Source organism: Amblyomma americanum, chromosome 1, assembly GCF_052857255.1.
Source record: "Amblyomma americanum isolate KBUSLIRL-KWMA chromosome 1, ASM5285725v1, whole genome shotgun sequence".
NCBI lineage: Eukaryota > Metazoa > Arthropoda > Arachnida > Ixodida > Ixodidae > Amblyomma > Amblyomma americanum.
The window spans coordinates 329,470,120-329,490,471 of record NC_135497.1 but is presented as its reverse complement, the minus strand read 5'-3'; the positions used below and the strand labels follow the sequence as shown (position 1 = coordinate 329,490,471).

General features: G+C 51.5%; 1 protein-coding gene across 1 annotated transcript; it reads left to right on the top strand.

Annotated features, from left to right (window-relative positions):
• Nucleotides 1–656: 656 nt before the first annotated feature.
• Nucleotides 657–19,596, top strand: LOC144099304 (protein argonaute-4-like). The gene is made up of 5 exons (XM_077632507.1): nt 657–735; nt 2,138–2,418; nt 15,657–17,696; nt 18,160–18,387; nt 19,282–19,596. Exons 1-5 carry the CDS (start codon nt 693–695, stop codon nt 19,591–19,593), a joined length of 2,904 nt encoding a protein of 967 aa, XP_077488633.1. The 5' UTR covers nt 657–692; the 3' UTR covers nt 19,594–19,596.
• Nucleotides 19,597–20,352: the final 756 nt, after the last annotated feature.

Below are 20,352 nucleotides of genomic sequence, written 5' to 3'. Positions count from 1 at the left end.
GACAGCTACTACGCCATTTCCTTTCCTCAAAACCAACCTTACTACACCGTTCCTACAAACTCCGTTCTCTTCCCCCCTCCTTCCCTGCCGGAAGGCTATACGTACTATCGCGCCCCTTGGAGAGGAAAAAGAATCCCAAACGGACAAACTTCCAAGTTAAACTCGCTTGTTCCCCTTGGTTATAAGCTTCTAATCGCAGCTTATGAAGTCGTTTCCCTCCTCCACCCGCCGTGACGCCATAAGCGAAAGTGCGGAGCCACACAGGACCACGCCGGCCGGCCACTGCGTTTGCAAGACTGTTAACCGCGATCCGAGCGCTAACCGTTGCAACCTCACTTCTTCTTGACCAAATTATACCTCCGAGACGAAGACGACGAAGCGCATACCGCAAGCTGGTGGCACGACTGCGCGCGGTCGGCCCTGCATCGCTCCCTCCCTCGTCTGTGATGTCATCAGCACGGGTTCTACTCTGGCTCGCTGCCCCATTGGCCCGGCCCTGCGGCAGCGCCCATCCGGGCCGGAGGTTAGGCGCGAGGCACGTTCCGCCGAGCTCGGGCCAGGAAGGGCTGCTTCATCGGCCGGCCGGTCGCTGCGACATCGCTGCTCGAGTGCCCCCCCCCCCCCCGGCCACCTGTCCAGGAGTCCGCCTTCACGTCGCAAATCGGGCCTCCCTCAAACGCTCCTTGAGGCCAATGGAGACCGCCCCGCGGTCGCAACGACGAAGCTGCGGAACAGGTGAGCGCTTTCCAAGGCCCCCCATTCCCTGTGATAGAGCGCAGCGCTCCGGCGGAGCCTATCGCGCAGGCGCTTTCCATGGCTCGCCGTGGCCTCCGTGGTAGACCACAGCGCCCCGCCGGGGCCTACCGCGGAGGTCACGGGTCAGGCATCCGAATCGCTGGCTGTAGGGCCACCCCTCTGACTGGGTGGCTTAGGATGACGCCACGACCGCAGACTGTCACCACGCAGCCCGGTCCGTTTGGTACGGCGCGGCGGGCTCTGGGCGTGGCGAAGTCATGATGTCCCGCGCGCGATGCCGCTTTTAGCTTGAGTGGCGATTCGCTTTAGACCGAAGCTGATTAGGTCTTCGGTTTTCGCGATGCCGATGTTCTTCCGCGAGATTTCTTCAGCGGAAATGAAAATTGCAGATGGCTTTTTTTCTTTCGCCACTAATTCTAGGTCGGCTTGCGGGAACGCACTAGGCCTAACCCCTAGGTTTGTGCTTCTGGCTTGTCGCGCGACGCGTACGCGATTACACCTTGCCTAGAGGCGCGCGATCCTTGTTTGCTCGCGGTGGAGCGATCAGCTTTGCCGTGCACTTTTTCGTTTAAATTCGCGTCTTTGCCGCTGCTCCTGTGCGAGCCCGCTACAATGGGTGTAAAGGGAGTAGCAAGTCCTGTTATTTGCGCTCGAATGTAGCCGAGGTAGCAGTTATTCCGACGCGTCGGATGGTGTTAGTTGACGCATATTGGTTTTTGGATACAGAGCGTCTCGAATCCCCGAGTGGGTTGGTCGACATTGGCTGTGTCGACTAGTCTTGCCTCCTTGCCATACATTAAGCACTGCGGGGCGCGTCGCCCGATACTTCCGATCAGGACCCTGCTACCTTGCTCTCAAAGCCATAATTCGTTCGATAGGCTTACCTCATGGATTATCTCAATCAGTTTCAACAACCCTCTCTCGCCTTTCCCCGATTTTTATTTGGTTTTCAGAAAAAAATTCATCTGAAGCCAAAGTGTGCTTTGACCGAATGCAAGATCTAGTTTATTTGCGATGTGTCTCTTCAAGCCCACAGTGACAGGATTTGAGGGCGCAGGCTCCTTTGTCAAGCCATGCAAACCGAGCAATCCGAGCACCCTGCCGGGGCATAGCTTCTACTTATTTTGAGAAACGGCTGGGTAATCATCCTACAGCGGGAGTCGAACCCACCACCTCCAAATCCAAGGCGGGTGCTCTACAGAAGGCGGGATTATCATGGCTTCAGCGACGTAACATATACATAGCCCATTCTTGCAGGTGCGCAATAGTGGATCGCCTGTTAGTGCTCGGAGCTGTTCGGTCATGCCATGTTGCCAAAACTGGTCACGCATCGGTAAGCCTTGTCGATATCGTTGATGCTAACTCCTTCCCTTTGGTCTAGGGCGGCCTACTGGACGCTCGCCGGGCGCCCCATCGGCGCTTTCGTTCGCGCAAGCCGTGCAGCAGCGGGTGGTGAGAGCGGCCCCACCCCAGATTCTCTCCAGCACTGCCGCCGGAGCAGCCCTCATCACCCGCGCAGAGGGAACCAACGGCAACGGGGCTCACACTGTGGCGCCCACCGAAGGCGTGCCCACCACCTCGACTTCGCTGACGGCCGCGCCCGTGCAGGCCCGCAATGGTGTCGGCAACACCAAGTCGCAGAATGACGAGCTCAGCATTCAGGTGAGCCGCGGCTGCTGCTGCGTGCCCCCACGGACGTGTCTGAACCCTGTGGATGGGTGTGGGCGGCAATGCCGTCGTAGCATGCCAGCAGATAGTTTGCCAGACCGCGTACCGCAATCGCGCATCCGCAGTTCGCCCTCAGTTCGCCTGATGGCGCCACATTCTCAACAGCGCGCCTGCCTGCTACGTCGGCAGCAATCAGCGCAGAATGGAGAATGCAGAATGCGGAATGCAGAATGTTCTAAGGATTATAGGCGGCGCAAGGCAGCCTGGAAGAAACTTATACATAATCAATGTCCCCGGAATTGGATCGATTATAAGTTTCTTGCAGCTACCTTCAAGCGCACAGTCGCGAGGGCAAAAGAAAAATATGATGAAGAGAATTATGACCATCTATCAAAATCTAATAACAGACAAGCCTTGTTTTGCTTTCTGAGGTCAAGGAACAGGCTGCCACCGCCTAACAACATTCCCTCTAATGTGCTGACTCCAGTAGAGCTTGCCAGGTCATTAGAAGAAATTGGCAAAGGCTTGGAACACCGTTTTTCGGCTGCGCTCTCTCGCCCACAACTGCTTGGGAATCACTATGATGATTTCCTTAATGTCTCGGTTTCTGAGCTCTCCCAGGTGATAAATCGGTTACCTTCTGCAGCTCCTGGTCCTGACCGTGTCACCTCTGCGATGATTAAAATAGTGTTAGACGAATCCCCCAGTGCTATATTGGAGCTGGTAAATTACTCTATTAGAACCCCATGGATCCCGGATGTATGGCGTGTTTCCAAAATTATCCGGGTGCTTAAAAATCCAGGCGAAGGGTTGGTCTTAGACAACATTCGACCAATTTCATTGACATCGAATCTGCTGAAATTGGTTGAACGCGTGTTGTATGGACGAATCATGCCCATTATTACTGAAAAGGGACTACTTAACCCCTGTCAGATTGGTTTCAAGCCTGGGTGCTCTATATGGTGTGCGCATACTGACCTCGAAAGCCGTGTCCGACTAGCGCGCCGGCGTCGACAGTATGCTGCGCTGGTAACTCTAGACATCTCGAAAGCAAATGACAGTGTCGAACATGGGCCTCTGATGTACAGACTACGGGCTCTGGGCTTGCCAAGTTATTTTGTGGAATGGGTGTCAGCTTTCCTGGCTGACAGAGAATTTTATTGTTGTCAACGCGGAGTTTCTACAAGGAAATTTCATCAATCTAGAGGTGTGCCTCAAGGTGCAGTTCTCTCCCCTGTTCTATTCAACCTCTTACTCAGTTCGATTCCGACTTCCCCTGACGTGACTACGTACGTGTATGCAGACGATATAGCTTTCTTTGCTGCTGCGAGTGATTTACATTCTGTGTATATGGTTTTACAGTCATATTTAAATTCCCTTGACCGATGGTTATCTGAATTACACTTAAGTCTTAATGTAAACAAGTGCGCTTTGTTACCTTTTCCGGTTACTCAACAGGTACACATTTCATTGTCTTATCGTCATCATGTCATTCCTCAGGTATGATCCCTAAAGTATCTCGGGGTAACTTATGACTCCTCTCTCTCTTGGCGGTCACATATAGATCAGGTTGCTGCGAAAGGGATTCGGGCGGTAGGCCTTCTGCGAAGGATGAGTAGCCCTCGCTGCGGTATGCGCAGACATGCTCTTCTGCTGATTTACAAAATGTATATCCGGCCAATCTTGGAATTCGGTTGCGTTTTAATTTTCTGGAGCAGCTGCATACAAACTGCGCCCACTTCTGCTCTTAGAGCGAGAAGCTCTGCGCCTTGTTGGGGACGAGGGGTCCTTGAGTGAGCTGACTCTTTCAGCGCCTCAGGTCCCTTATCCGAATGACGTTGTCGGACTTGGTTATGAAGGAAACAGTACAGGGGGTTTATTTTACATTATTTACAAGATTTTGGAACCGATTGGAGGGTGATGGGGGAAGGTCGGAGGATCTGAGATCTGAGGATGATCGAGGATTCTTTTCTCACGGCACTCGTCGTCCGGTTTAAAAAGGGTCCGGTCCCTAGGATTCCCCAGGTTCGAGGAAGTCTTCGCCAGGTTGGGCGTGGCCTAACTTGCGTTGTCGTACACACACACACACACACACACCACTTCACATAGGGACACGCCCCCGTCACATGCCTCGCCGGAGAAAGAGGGTGCCGCTGGACAATCGCCCCCACCAGAGAGAGCGTTGTCTTCGCGTCCGAACGACAGTTCTCACGCTCCAGCCGGACACGTCTTCCGGGAAGTCCGAATGGGCGAGGCGCCGGCGAGCAGGCACAGTTGAAGGGGTGAGTCACCCCCTGCTCGGTTCTGGCGGTCGCTAACTGCCTCCGGGCCGCACGGTCGATCTTCCGGGAACAATGTTGTTTTCAAACGGCAGTGGAATCCTCCGTCTCGAATCCAGTAAACCACGCGAGGACCGGCCGTGGGAACCCAGATGCCTATCGCCGTGCAGGGACCCCGGCTGCAGGTGTCCTGGCCGAATACACAGCTGAATCAGACCACCGGCTGTCGCCAGAAACCTTACAGCTCCTCCGCGGCCCGAAAAATCTCGAGTGTCCAGCGTTGACGACTGCTGGGCAGGAAGAGATGAGATGGCGTCCGTGTTGGTCCCCTGGATTGCAACATCATCGCCCCCAAGGCAGAACCCAAAGCACCACCAACAAAGGAAAGAGCAGGTGGGACGTTCCAAACAGCAAAGCACTGCCCCACCCGCAAGCGCTCGGACTTCGCCAAAGAATCACCAGGCTTCTTCCATTGACAGCAATACACTTTAAAAAAAATTTGTGTTCAAATTTGGGTTAATGTTGTGCCGACTGAGCGCGAAACATCTCCTTTTGAAACTGCCACAGCCGGATTACTCGGAACAAAGTAAAAAAAAACACTCACACACGTCTGCTCAAGCCATCAGCATTTCCGTGCAGTTTCCCCTTCTTATAACGCACCGAGAAATTGTACTGCTGGAGAGCCAGACTCCATCTGAGCAAGCGACCATTTTGGGGGACATCTGTCGCAGCCACGTTAAAGGACAATGGTCAGTCTCAAATACAAACTTTGCTCCGTACAGGTAACACGACAACTTCTGCGCTGCCCAAACTAAACACGCGCACTCTTTTTCGGAAGCGCTGTACGCTTCCTCTCTACTGGTCAGTTTGCGGCTGATGTCCAGAACTGGGTGTTCTTCATGGTCGTAGCCAACTTGGCTTAAGGCAGCACCCAGCCCTCTATCACTGGCATCACACTGGACTATGAACTCTTTCCCATAGTCAGGGGTCCTGAGCAAGGGTCGGGACACGAGTGCTTCCTTCAGGCTTTTGAAGGCGTTTTCTTTTTGGTTATCCCAACTTACGTTAGTAGGTGCTCCCTTTCGCAAGGCGTCAGTTAAGGGACTAGCCCGCTGTGAGTAGTTAGGAATATATCGCTGGTAGTACCCAACTAATCCCAAAAATGAGCGAATGGCCGTTTTCGTCCGTGGTTGCGGAAATGCTGCGATCGGGGCAATCTTTAACTCGGATGGGCTCCTAGTTTCCTGGCCTACAACGTGGCCCAAGTAGGTCACCTGTGCGCAACCAAATCTACACTTTTCTGCCTTCAGTGTAAGTCCAGCCTGTCGTAAACTGGAAAACATGGTCTTTAGGGGTTCTAGATCCTCTTGCCAGGTTTCCGAAAAAGTTGCCACATCGTCTAAATAAGGGAGTGCAAAGCACTGCATGTCCTTCAGTACGATGTCCATGAGTTTCAAGAAGCTGTAGGGGGCATTCTTCAACCCAAAACTAAGCATTAAGGGTCGAAAGGTGCCCGCTGGGGAGATGAAAGCGGCATACCTGCTCGCGCTTTCTGAGAGGGGAACTTGCCAATATCCCCGTACGAGATCGAGGGTGGAAATGAATTTCGCGCCGCTCACCCTTTCTATCCTTTCCTCTATGTTGGAAATCGGGTATAGCTGATCCCTGGTAATTGCATTAAGCTTTCTATAATCCACGCAGGGACGAGGATCTTTCCCTGGGGCCTCAACAAGAATTAGCGGTGAGGTATAGTCACTTTCCGCTGGCTCTACAACCCCTAACTCCAACATGCGCTGAATTTCCGCGTCTATTATTTCTTTTTACAGCGGTGATACCCTGTAGGGTTTCGACCGTACCGGCTCATCAGAGGTGAGCTCGATTTCGTGTGTCAGGAGGTGTGTTTTTCCCGGGCGACTGCTAAATAGGTCAGCGAATTCGCTCAACAACAGCTTTAGCGTGTCGACTTGTGTCCCGCCTAGGAAATCTGCATTCACGGAGTGAGCCAGAATGTTTTCCACGTTGTCACTAGCGTCCGAACCTCCCTTCCAACCCTGACTCTCGCTGTCCAGCTCTTCTGGTTCATTTAGAGTCAGATTGACGATCCCGCTGCGTTCCACGAACGGCTTCATCAGATTGCAATGATAGATTCTCACCTGCTTTCCCCTGCCTGGAACCCTTAGCGCGTTATTCGTCTCCGAAAGTTTTTGCAACACTTCTACTGGACCATCCCAGTGAACTTCCAGCTTGTTTTTTCTCGATGGCCGGAGGATCATCACGCGATCGCCCGCGGTGAAACCTCGAAGGCGAGCGTTTTTGTCATAATAGACCTTGGTGGCCTCCTGGGCAGCTTTCATATTTCGATTTACTAATTCCCTCGTGTTGTTAAGGCGGTCCAGTAGCTTAAGCACGTACTCAACCACTGTCTGGTTCTCTCCCGTCCCTTCCCACATTTCTCTCAGCATTCGGAGGGGAGAGCGGAGGGCTCTTCCGTACACGAGTTCTGCTGGCGTAAACCCCGTAGCTTCGTGGGGGACTGTTCGTAAAGCGAAAAGTGTGGCCGGCAGACAATCCTCCCAGTCTGCTTTATGCTCATAAAAAAGAGCGCGTAGCACCCGCTTCAGCACCGAATGCCATTTCTCTACACTGTTGGACTGCGGATGATACACCGAGCTGTGCAACAGTTTTATTCCGCATCTTTCTAGGAATGTGGTCGTCAAGGCGCTTGTAAAGACCGTCGCCTGATCGGCTTGGATTTCGGCCGGAAATCCTATTCTCGCGAACACTAACAAAAGGGCATCAACTATTTCTGTGGAGCTCAAGTCCTTCAACGGAATTGCTTCGGGAAATTTTGTGGCGGGACAGCATAGTAAGCAAGTACTTATAGCCTGATTTCGTGTTAGGCAAAGGGCCTACTGTGTCTATTACAAGCCGGCGGAAAGGTTCCGAGATCAATGGAACAATTTTCAGTGGAGCCTTCCATGTCTCTCCCGGCTTGCCCACGCGCTGGCACGCATCGCATGATTTTACGTAGCGTTCTGCATCTTTGAAACAACCCGGCCAATAATATTCCATTAATAGCGCTCCTTTGTTTTATTGATTCCCAGATGTCCTGCCCAGCCATTTCCGTGGCAGAGACTCAGAATGTCCGCTCTGTATTTTTCGGGCACGACCAGCTGATCAAATGTTTTGCCTTTTCTGTCCTGGTAGTGTCGGTATAGTAAGCCTCCCTCCTCATGCATCGTTATGTTGCGTCTCGCGATGCCCTCTTTAGCTGTAAGGTGCAGTCTTTCCAAAGTGGGATCCTGCTTCTGTTCTTTTGTTAGGGACTCCCTGTTCACCTGCAGAAGGCGAACAAAACTACGCGATGTTGGAGATAAAACGGATCCTTCAGCGTTTTCTGATTCCTCTACCGACTTAGTGGTTGAAGTCCCTCGTCGCTCATTTGCTCGGTCAGCTGTCTGGCTTTCATTCCTCGTTGGTTCACTTCCCTCCTCATTTGATTGCAACGATATGCTGGCTGGTGCGTCTCTGGCTACCTGAGGTTCGGGAATCTGACTTAGTTGAGATGCGAGCTGACGAGTTTTCGATCTTGTCAAAGCTTGTATCACCCCGCTTCCGAGTTTCTGGCCTCTCTCGCGTAGCAATTGGTCTGATCGATTCGAGAAGAGGTAAGGATATTGAAGTGGCACGGCCTTCGAAACTGCGGCCTCAGTGATTAGCTCTCCAAACGGTCCACAAATTATCACTCTAGCTATGGGAAGGCATATACTGTGTTCTTCTACTGCCTGTTTTATCCACGAGACTTCTCCCGTAAAATCGTCCACTGACACGTAAGACGGGTGGACAACGTCCATCGTCGCGGCGCTATCACGAAGCACCCTGCACGGTTTCCCGTTAACGTGCAGCTCGTGCAGGTATGGCTTAGGGAGCTCTAGATTCTCGGCGTTATCCTCGACGCACGAGAACACCAAACGTTGCTTTGTACACTTGGCTGCAAAGTGCCCGACACCATTGCAGTTGTAGCAACGAAATGGCCTACTAGCCTCAAACTCTTTTTTCGCGGCTTTATCTGCTCCCTGTCTCTTAACCTGTCCTTCACGCTTTTCTCGCGCTACCTTCGTTGCCTCTGATTGCTCCGAACTTCTAGCGCTTCGCGTCTTTCTGCTAGGCCCTTTATCTCGCATCGCGTTTCGAGCGTGTGACGCACCCTCTTCAGTGGTCAACCTTCTGCGCGAAACGTACTCCTCTGCTAGCTCAGCGGCCCTTTCAACTGTGTTGACTTTTTCCCTGTCTTGAACCCACAGTTTCACCACTTGGGGAATGCTTCGGTAAAATTGCTCAAGGCAAAAACACTCAATGATTTTGTCTCGGCTTTCATAAACCTCGGCTCCTTTTAGCCACTCTAGCAGATTCGTCTTTAGTCCATACGCGAAATCCTGATAGTCCTCGCTATCGTTTTTCATTGCGTTCCTGAAGCGCTCTCGGAAAGCTTCGGCTGACAGCCGGTACCTTTTTAGCAGGCTGGCTTTGACTTTTTCGTAGTCAGCTGCGTCTTGTGTGCTAAGTCTCGCTATGACTTCAGCTACTTCACATGGCAAGAGTGTCAGAAGCCGCTGCGGCCATGTACTGCGAGCAAAGTTCTCCCTTTCGCAAGTTCTCTCAGTTTCCCAGGTACAATCCTATGTCCCTTCCACTTTCATAGGGCTGCATGAATCTGTTCATTCTATATGATTGTACATCGCTTGCTCTTTCAGGAGACCCGGCTCTCGAACTGTCGCCTTTTTTTTCGATTTTCGCTTTGAAGCTGCAATCGCTTTAGATTTCTTTCTTCTTTTTCAGCTTCCCACTTTTGCCGTTCTTTCTCTTTTTCCCATTCCGCTTCCCTTTTTCTTTTTTCTTCCTGTACCAAATTCCACGTATCTACCAGCTGATCGTCATCTACGTGCTTTTGAATTGTCTTGCATATTTCAAGTTTTGTAATTTTTCTCTGTACTTCTATTGACAGTTCCACGCATGACAACAGCAAGTCCGACTTTGACAATTTCATAAGGTCCATGACAATGCTTTCTCCGCTTTGGCAATGCTATCTTCAAAATGTCGTGAGATTACCCCTTCTCAATTGACATACACTTCCCAGTGATTCTAGATTATTCTCTCAAAATCTGAAGCCTGGCGAATCCTATAGCAAAATGCCGAAACGCTTACCGGTTGAGAAATGACGACGTCGCACGGTCCATCCCAGCTGCTGCCAACCAGTTGTTGGGGACGAGGGGTCCTTGATTGAGCTGACTCTTTCAGCGCCGCAGGTCCCTTCTCCGAATGACGTTGTCGGACTTGGTTATGAAGGAAACAGTACAGGGGGTTTATTTTGCATTATTTACAAGATTTTGGAACCCATTGGAGGGTGATGGGGGAAGGTCGGAGGATCTGAGATCTGAGGATGATCGAGGATTCTTTTCTCACGGCACTCGTCGTCCGGTTTAAAAAGGGTCCGGTCCCTAGGATTCCCCAGGTTCGAGGAAGTCTTCGCCAGGTTGGGCGTGGCCTAACTTGCGTTGTCGTACACACACACACACACACACGCACACACCACTTCACATAGGGACACGCCCCCGTCACATGCCTCGCCGGAGAAAGAGGGTGCCGCTGGACAATCGCCCCCACCAGAGAGAGCGTTGTCTTCGCGTCCGAACGACAGTTCTCACGCTCCAGCCGGACACGTCTTCCGGGAAGTCCGAATGGGCGAGGCGCCGGCGAGCAGGCACAGTTGAAGGGGTAAGTCACCCCCTGCTCGGTTCTGGCGGTCGCTAACTGCCTCCGGGCCGCACGGTCGATCTTCCGGGAACAATGTTGTTTTCAAACGGCAGTGGAATCCTCCGTCTCGAATCCAATAAACCACGCGAGGACCGGCCGTGGGAACCCAGATGCCTATCGCCGTGCAGGGACCCCGGCTGCAGGTGTCCTGGCCGAATACGCAGCTGAATCAGACCACCGGCTGTCGCCAGAAACCTTACAGCCTGTGTTTGGGTCTCCCTAAATACGTGACAAACAATGTTTTGTATCTGGAAGCGCGGGTGTCGCCTCTTACTGCAAGGTTTCGCCTTTTGACAGTACAAACGTTTTTAAAGTTTTGCGACTCGGAGCAGCATGCATCCGAGTTGATCTTCCTAGGGCAGCGAGCGGAGTTCTTGGGTGTCGGATGGTCTCGCCTTCAAACTCCCCAAATCTGTTTCGTTGAATCTTTGCTGGGCCCATTCAACGTGCGAATACCTGAAATTGTTCCGGTGCGGTCCATCCCTGTAAATGTGTATATCATCTACGATGACATTTATCCATGTAATGCAAAATTACTGCCTTTCTCATGGTTAAATGGTATGTTGCAGGATTATTTGTCGACCTTCAGCTCACATGTTGCAATTGCGACTGATGGCTCGGTGTGTGCAGAAAAGGCAGGTGTAGGTATTTACTCCCAGTCCCTTGACTGGTCTTTTTCTCTCCGTCTCCAAGATTTCACTCCTATCTATCTGGCTGAGTTTCTAGCAGTGGTTCTCGCTCTGCGCAAGGTACCAATTTTTTTATCAGCAGTAATAATCATTACGGACCCGTTATCTTTATGCACTTCCCTCTCGGCGTCCACTGAATCGCAGCTCTTTCGGATACTAAAATTCCTGATCCCTCCAGACATCACATCAATTCGACTTCTTTGGGTTCCAGGGCACAGGGGTCTTCTATTAAATGAATCAGCTGATGCTTTAGCGAAGGCAGCCCTGAGTGGACCGATTGTTGACCCGCTTCCAACAACTGCTTACATCACGGCGGCACGCTTTCGACGGTACACTGTAACGAACGAATTGGGCGCATCAGCGCTTACTTCCTTGGACGACTTCCAGCACCTACTGTTCCCATGGAGAAACTCAGTCTGGCGATCGCGCAATCTTGAAGTTTCCTTCACGAGGCTTCGTTGCCGGGTGCCGCAACTAAATTTTTACCTATACAGGCCTGGTCTGGCGATCTCCCCATTGTGTGCGTATTGTGCGGAGCCGGAAACAATAGAGCACTTTCTTCTTTTTTGCCGTCGCTACTCATCGATTAGGAGGCGACTATTAGACGTCCCAATACAGAATCTCAGTTTGCGCCTGTCTTCTGCGGTTGTTCTGTCTCTTGGCGCTTCTATGCTTGGCCATACCAATGGGAATGTTAACTCTGCCGTTCAAAATTATCTCCTAGAATCAAAACGTCTACCATCATGAACTTTCGTCCTGCCCATCCCATTATCAGCTTCTGTATTTCGGTTTTTACAACCACTTATAGTAATCCCTACCCCTTCTTTGCCTAAATTTTAGTTTGTATGACCCCCCTAACCTCCTGCAACCACCTCGGCTACGGAAACTGTGCGATACAAATTTTGGTAGATCATCCCATGCTTGCCACATGCAACTGGTCATTTAAAACGTCACCGCCTCGTTATGGCCAATCCCCCTTGTGGATATGTGCCATTGTGTGAGGTCAACAACAACAACAACAACAGTGACCGTGCATGCACCGTACTGCATCGAGGTTCCATAGATTCCATCTCAGGTTGCATAGATTGCGCCCAAGGCGCGTCTCAAAAAAATGTCAAGGGCAGGCGTTACGCTGCGCAGCAAGCGAAAGTGAATCTTTGTTAGCAGCTACCGCTGCCTTTTCACGTGTGTGCATTTCCCATGAGGCTTTCCATTATACGTTTTATGACTAGGCTTCAGAAATGTCACGTGATGCCGTGATGCTAACTCTACTAACGCCCCTCAGCGGACAAAGGTAGCGCATAATCCCCTCTCTTCTGATGCAGATTGCTGGTCACTGGGCAAAGTCAGAAGATGAAAAGACGTTTCGGGAGCACTACGGCTCCCTTGTTCACTATGAAGCAATTGGCGCACGGATACGTTCTTTTGTAGCACCCAGTAGCGTTTTTAAGGATTTAGCATAGATAGCATGTAGAGTTACGTCGTTCCTGTTTAATGTGTTAGACGATGTCTGTATGGTAAGGGACTCAAGATTCTACCGTGCTGATCTTTCTTTTGGTTTTTCTGTGCTCTCGCGTCTGTGTTTACCTCCGAAGAACGCGATAGCAAAAAACCAAAAGAAAAACGAGCTGCTGTCCCATACGTAGCGGGAATTAGCGAAGCGCTTGCTCGTATTTTCCGCAAGCATGGCGTCAACATCGCGCCCGTCCCCGCTGACAAGGTGCGAACAGAACTGGTGAATGTGAAGGACAAGCTCCCTCGTGAAAGATTTCCAGGTGTTGTGTATGAGATTGACTGCGCCGATTGCTCATCAATATATATCGGTGAAACAAAGGACTTCAGGAGACGCCTGAGAGAGCACCAGAATGACGTCCGAAACCAGAAAGCATCTAACACCATCGCAGAGCATGTGCAAAAATCCCGCCACGAGATTAGCTGGGATCAAATAAAGATATTGACAACAGAAAAGAACACGTCAGCACGGCAGAATCTTGAGTCCCTTATCATACAGACATCGTCTAACACATTAAACAGGAACGACCGAACTCTGCATCCTATCTATGCTGAATCATTAAAAACGCTACTGGGTGCTACAAAAGAACGGATCCGTGCGCCGATTGTTTCATAGTGAACAAGGGAGCCGTAGTGCTCCCGAAACGTCTTTTCATCTTTTGACTTTGGCCAGTGACCAGCAATCTGCATCACCATGATTCCTGACCAGACGGTATGCCGTTAAACCCTCGACTACATCCCTCTCTTCTGCTTTGCGGCTCCTCTTCGCTTGTCGACTTTGGCTCCTTCTACGCGATGCTAAACCTGAGCACTCCCGGAATGATCGCGCTACGTATGACATCGGTGCTTGCATGCGCCGCTCGCGTTTTTTGGCACCGCGAGGGAAGAGAAAGGAAGAAATGGCGTGAAAGTACCTGACGGCGTCCCACTATTGGGAGGGCCTGATGTCGAGAGTATAGACAGTATTGGAGCTGAGTGGCGTGCTTCAGAAGTTAATGGTGGAAATTATTCCAGAGACCTCCACTACGGCACCTCTTTCTCTTTTTCACTCCCACCTTCCTCCCTTCTTTTACGGCGCAGTTCCGGTGTCCCCCGGCACATGCGATTCAGCAAGGTAGCTCATCGTAGCGTAAAGATGGGTTGCGCAAAAGCTTCATTCACGTGAATAAAGAGGGGACAAGCGCAGTCCCGCCTTCTTCATGTGAAGGCACCTTTTGGGAAACCCATATTTTCGGGACGTATGAGAGACAATTACTGCGCCATTACCTTTCATCAAAAACCCAATTTTCAATTTTTTTTCCAAGGTTCGCTTTATTTTCAGCTCATTGAGGTGATTCAGATACCACATTGAGAATGATTATACACGTGTTTGCATTCCTTGCTCGGCACTCTCGGCGTTGCCTATGCAGCTACTTGACGAACGTCACTTGATGGCTTCAACGAAGTACGGAAACTGGAATGTGGTTGTGTAAAAGCACTACGAGCTCGCTTAATGTGCTCGTCGAAATTTTTATTGTGTATTTTTTCTTGTGTATGATTGCGAACATTATGAAACAAGAAAATCCTCTTTGTAAATGTGGCGTCCGCATGTTTTCATGCAGGAAACTCGAAATTTTGCCACAAACGCGTCCCTTTCCACCCTTGCTTGCTCTTAGGAGAGAATACAGTAGGAGACCTGACACGAGTGGTTAGTTAGATTCCTAAAAGAAGGGAATGTGACAGGGAAATTGGTTTCTAAACGAAGTAGTTGTCCGCCAGCGCACCAGTGAGATCTTACCAACCCTGTCCATGATAGCCTCAGCTGCTTATGCGCCATTAAGTGAAACACACAGACACGCACACAATTAGTTAAAATGAATCACGACGTGGAATTCGCCTACGCCCAGCGCCTAATTTAAAACTGAATATATTCTTCCATGCAGTTTCAGTTTCGCTTTCAGCAGTCGAAAGTCTGTTGCGATGGCACAAGTGAGCACCAGGTCTTGTGAAGCATATAAAACTTATATATAGCTCTTTGTTCATTTGCTGAAATCTTGACTTCTGCAACAGTTCAGTGTTAGTTTCAGTTAATTAAAACGACAAAGCAGAGTTCATATTGCAGTTTTTGAGTGCAGACCAAAGGCACAGGGCCAAAAATTTGGCGCCTTCACTCCTTCAAAGAATGCTTGGTCCTCTCGCTGGCGTGTGTTAGAGTGCTTCGAGTGACGCTGCAAACTTGAGGTTGCCTACAGCGGTCACTTTTCCCCGCAGGAATCTCTGAAATTTGAATTTTTCGCATTTCTCTCGTAATTCGCAGCGTTTTACAAGTAAAAGATAAAAAGGCGTACTGCTATCGATTAAGAGCTGACTGGGGTGGGTTCCGTGCTAGTAGTCCACAGGCGAAAAAGTATCACCGAAACAAAATCGCGAGTTCTCATCCGCAGTGTAGCGACGTGAAAATCTGACCAATGCACTCCATTCACTCTCCTTACTTTACCGAGATCATTTTGAGCTCTCCATATCAACAGCGTGACGCGCAAGTCAGATCGTCAGTGTGGAGGAGCTGACTTTTGACTTTTATCAATTAACCGATATATGGAGGACTTTACTTTTAGACAGCTAACGCAGAGGTCAGGCGTAGTTTACGCGCGGAATTTGTACGTAATACAACCGCCTAACCGACAATTCTGGACAAAAGATCTGCAGATCTGCTGTCGGCAGGCTTGCATGTTTTCACTTATGTTTTTGCTACCGTCAAAAGCGTTCCCCATTGTTTTTCTATGGCAGTCTGAACAGCTTGATGCCAGCTAGTAAAAAAAAATCGGACTATGACCATTACCTTCAATATTTCCATAAGAGTATCTTAAAATTTTCAAATTTTGTCCAAGAATGTTGGACACGAATTGTGCGCTGTGGGAATTTAAAACTTAGCCGCGGACTGCCCCGGCGCGCCCTGCAGGAAATCGAGCGGACCTTGCCGTCTCACTTCCCGCGCCGGCCTGCTCAAGGCAAACTGGGCCGGCCGATCCAGTTGACCGCCAACCACTTCAGCGTTGAGATCCCTTCCGGTAACGTTTTCCACTACGACGTGGAGATCTGCTCAGAGTCGCGCAAGGAGACCAACAAAGTGCCCGAGAAGCGCAAGTACCGCTGCATCAGCACCAAGATCAACCGCCTGGTCATCGAGTTGCTCGTCAAGAAGTACCGGGTCGACCTGAGTGGCTGCATGCCCGCCTTCGACGGACGCAAGAACTTGTACACGCGCCGTGAGCTCAATTTCCGCGAGCGCACCTTCACGGTCGACTTCGAGGAGGACCAGCGGATTCAGAATTTCATCGTGAAGATCCAGTACGCGGCCACCGTGAATCTGGACGCTCTACAGGCGGTCTTCGACAGACGCGTCAGCCAGGTTCCCCAGGAGGTCCTCCAAGCCGTGGACATCATGCTGCGGCACGGACCGTCGATCAAACTCACGCCCATCGGGCGGTCCTTCTTCAAACCGCCGGCCCCAGGCGAATACAACACCCTTGGAGGTGGCCGCGAAGTCTGGTTCGGCTACTACACTAGCGTTCGGGCCGCTCAGTGGAAGCCCATGCTCAACGTCGACATTTCGGCCACCGCCTTCTACGAGCCTCTACCCGTGACCGACTTCATGTGCAAACTGTTCAGCGATTGCCGACGCGAGATGTCGGCCGGAGACTTCAAGAACCTGCGCGACTTCCAGAACGTTCGTCTCAACAAGGAGCTCAAGGGTTTGCGCGTCAAGGTCACCCACCTTCCATACCCTCGCAAGTACAAGGTGGTTCGCGTCACCAAGGAACCAGCCAAGAAGATCTACTTCAAAATGGAAGACGGCACCCGTTTCTCGGTGGCCGACTACTTCCAAAACCGTTACGACCGCCTCAAGTACCCGAACCTGCCCTGCATCGAGACCGGCAGCACAAACCACCCGGTCTACCTCCCGCTGGAGGTCTGCGTGATCGTCGAAGGGCAGCACTGCAAGAAGAAACTGGACGAGACCCAGACGTCCGAGATGATCAAGCGTACGGCCCAGCCACCGGCCAAGCGCTTCAACGAGATCCGCCAGTCGGTGCGGGATCTGGTCAGCAGCAGCGACCAGTGCCTGCACGAGTTCGGCATCAAAATCAGCACCGAGCCGACGCAGCTCAAGGGCAGGGTGCTCGATCCGCCATCGCTGGTCTTCGAGAACAACTACATCGGCAAGCCCCGCGAGGGCACCTGGGAACTGCGGGGCCGTCACTTCTACAAGTCGGCCACGCTGACCCGCTGGACGCTGCTCAACCTGAGCCAGTTCGCGCAGCGAGACAGCCTCGACAACTTCGTCAAGATGCTCATCCGGGTCGGCCAGGAACTGGGCATGAGAATCGAGCAGCCGCTGGACGTCACCACGACTGATGCGAACCGCAAGCCAGTGCGGAACATCCTGCTCGAGGAGCAGCGCAAGACCGCCAACCTCGAGATGGTCATCATCGTGCTTGCCAAGAACACGAGCTACGCCGATATCAAGCAGGTAGCCGAGACCGAGATCGGGCTGCGCACGCAGTGCGTAATGGACAACAACGTGATCAAGAAGTGCAACGCCGCGCTCATCACCAACCTCTGCCAGAAGATCAATGCCAAGCTGGGCGGCATCAACAACAGCCTGCTGCCCAAGGAGAAGCCGAAAATCTTCCAGAAGCCGGTTATCATCATCGGCGCGGACGTGACTCACCCGGCGCCTGGGGACAAGCTGAGGCCGTCCATCGCGGCGTGCGTTGGTAGCTTGGACGCCATTCCGTACAAGTTCCACGCCTCCGTTCGCGTCCAGATGGCAGACTCCGCTGCCACTTCGCGCCTGGAGATCATCAAGGACCTCAAGGACATGATGAAAGACACGCTGAAGGCATTTTATCATGCTACCAGGCACAAGCCGGAGCGCATTATCTTTTACCGGGACGGAGTGAGCGAGGGGCAGTTCATGGAGGTCCGCAACCGCGAGGTAAGTTTCGAATTCAAAATGATTTATCCCCGCATATTTTTGTGGGTTGGTTATGATTGAAAGGGGCAGCATCATATTGTCTCGCGGATTCTACATCGAACATCATCGACCGCGGTAACTGGCGGGTCTCAATGTAGATAAAAATGCACCACACCACAGCGCTGGTGCTCATCGTACCTGTCTTGGACTGTTGAATTTTTAGCTGTCATGAATTACCTGCAAGCCCGATCAGAGAAGCTTCCAAGTTACTGTGGATTCTACCAGTTTTCCATATACGATACGAATTTACTCACAGCGCCATAACCTTCTCCTAACTTTGTTCGAAAGACGACGGTTTGTAGCTGTTGGACTGTGCACGAAATGGTGTTGTCCTGCCCATCCCTTGTGTCAAGCTCCAGAAGCAGTGTTTAATCCATTAGGCGACCAGTTCAGGGCTACAACTTTGCCTTGATCTTGTTTCCAGGTGAGCGCCATCCGACTGGCGTGCCAGGAGCTTTCCCCGAACGAGACGTACGAGCCGGCGCTGACATTCATCGTGGTCCAGAAGCGTCACCACACGCGTTTCATGCCCGCCAATGACCGGGACGGGGTTGGCAAGTGCCGCAACATGCCGCCCGGCACCACCGTAGACTCTGTGGTCACGCACCCGCTCGACTTCGACTTCTACCTCTGCAGCCATTTCGGCATTCAGGTGCACAGTAATGGAATGCCGTCTGGGGCCCAGTAGTCGGTACTTTGGTCGCAGAAACTCCCTAATGACGTAGAAGCGAAGTGAACGTGCTCCGAACTTTTCAGTGCAACATTAAGCAGGCCACTATAGAGGCAGTGACAGGGAGTTTGGGCGCTTCTTACACATTATAAATCACAGGATGACTGTTAGGTGTGGGCCCGAATAGCAACTGCGCATGGCCTACTTTGATATTTCATTGTGCAACAGCCAGTAAAGGGTTCCCGCAAAATGGGATCTGTTTGGTTTATGGAGGTTTAACGTCCCAAAGCGACTCAGACTATGAGAGACGCCGTAGTGAACGGCTCCGAAAATTTCGACCACTTGGGGCTCTTTAACGTGCACTGAGATTGCGCAGTACACGAGCTTCTCGAATTTTGCCTCCATCGACGAAATTCGTCCGCCACAGCCGGGAACGGGATGTGTTCCAAAACGGGGACCACAGGATAGTAACAAAATTTTAAGGCACCCAAATTCATCATCGTCATGAATATTATCAGCCTAACTATGCCCAGTGCAGGGAAAAGGCCTCTCCTATGTCTCTACAGTTACCCTGTCCTTTGAAAGCTGCGGCCACCGTATCCTGGCAAACTTGCCAATCTCATCCGCCCACCTAGCTTTCTGCCGCCCCTTGCTACGCCTCCCTTTTCTTGGAATCAACTCCGTAGCCCTTAAGGACCAGCGGTTGTCTTCCCATTCGCATTACATACCCAGCCCAAGCCCATCTCTTCCTCTTGATTCCTAAGTTAAGACTGCCTAAGTGTTGTCGGGGATGTGACGCGAGGTCTGTCGTCTGCAACCAGGAGATCATGCTGCGATTCCGTGGGTTGAACCAGCCCCGTGGTGTCTGTGGTGCAGGGCACGAGCAGGCCGTCGCACTACTACATTCTGTGGGACGACTCGAGCCTTACAGCGGACGAGGTGCAGTATCTGAGCGACTACCTCTGTCACACGTACGCCCGCTGCACGCGGAGCGTTAGCATCCCGGCGCCCGTTTACTATGCTCATCTGGCCGCGTACCGGGCCAAGAAGCACCTGATGAGCAAGGTGGATGTGTCAAGCTCGAGCAGCGACTCGTCTGGGGGCAGCGCCGACTCTGTCTCAACGAGTCAGTATGTGGAGGCTGTCAAGGTGCTCGAGTCCCTCAAGACCGCCATGTACTTCGTGTGAGGACCAACACTGCTGGGTGAGTGATGTTCAGTACACTGAGCTGTCATGACGTCATTGTACCATACTAAAGTATGGCATGGTGGGTGTGTAGCGTACGAAAGCGGCTCATGGGATATGGGGTATTGTTGTGAAGGGCTCCGCATTGGGCTTGAACACCTGCTGGTTCCATAGCGTGCACTGCGATCGCATGGCACACGGCGGCCTTCCCATAGCCACTGTGCCACCACGGCGGGTCAGTTATAGGAGCTATGTAGGCTATGTGCATAAGAACAAACGTCTCGCCATGAGGGCTCATTGACAAAAAACTGCGCTATACAGTGCCGTTAAGGAACTTGTCTCTGGCAAAAAAAAAACGCGGAACCTAAGGCATGGACAGGCTGGTTGCCCAAAGTTAATGCCATCAAAGCTCGTCCATATCCCCAGCATTCTGGCCCATGCGCCTCAAAAAACCGGTCGCGCCATCTCGCGACAGCCGGCGGCGCGTAACTCAATGGCGATGAAAAAATAAAAATATTACCTCGTCGCGCATAAAAGTTTGAGAATAGCTGTCTCTCCAAGATGTTAAATGCTTCTTAAAGTTTCTTTTAGTAGAGTTTCATCATTGTAGCTTACATGCTGCGTTTACCATGCGCAATAAGCTACGATAGCATGGAGTCTATGACGAAGTCCTGAAAAATACCCCACTTCACTTTATCGTTCACCACATCTCTAATTTACAATGTATCGACAAGCTCTTTGGAGCTTCAGGAAGCGTAATGT

Excerpts from the sequence above, each read along its gene's own strand:
- LOC144099304 (XM_077632507.1), top strand. The coding sequence starts at position 693 with ATGGAGACCGCCCCGCGGTCGCAACGACGAAGCTGCGGAACAG. Across the intron at positions 2,419-15,656 it reads ATGACGAGCTCAGCATTCAG|GAAATCGAGCGGACCTTGCC; the intron begins GTGAGCCGCGGC and ends CGCGCCCTGCAG. Across the intron at positions 18,388-19,281 it reads GCAGCCATTTCGGCATTCAG|GGCACGAGCAGGCCGTCGCA; the intron begins GTGCACAGTAAT and ends TCTGTGGTGCAG.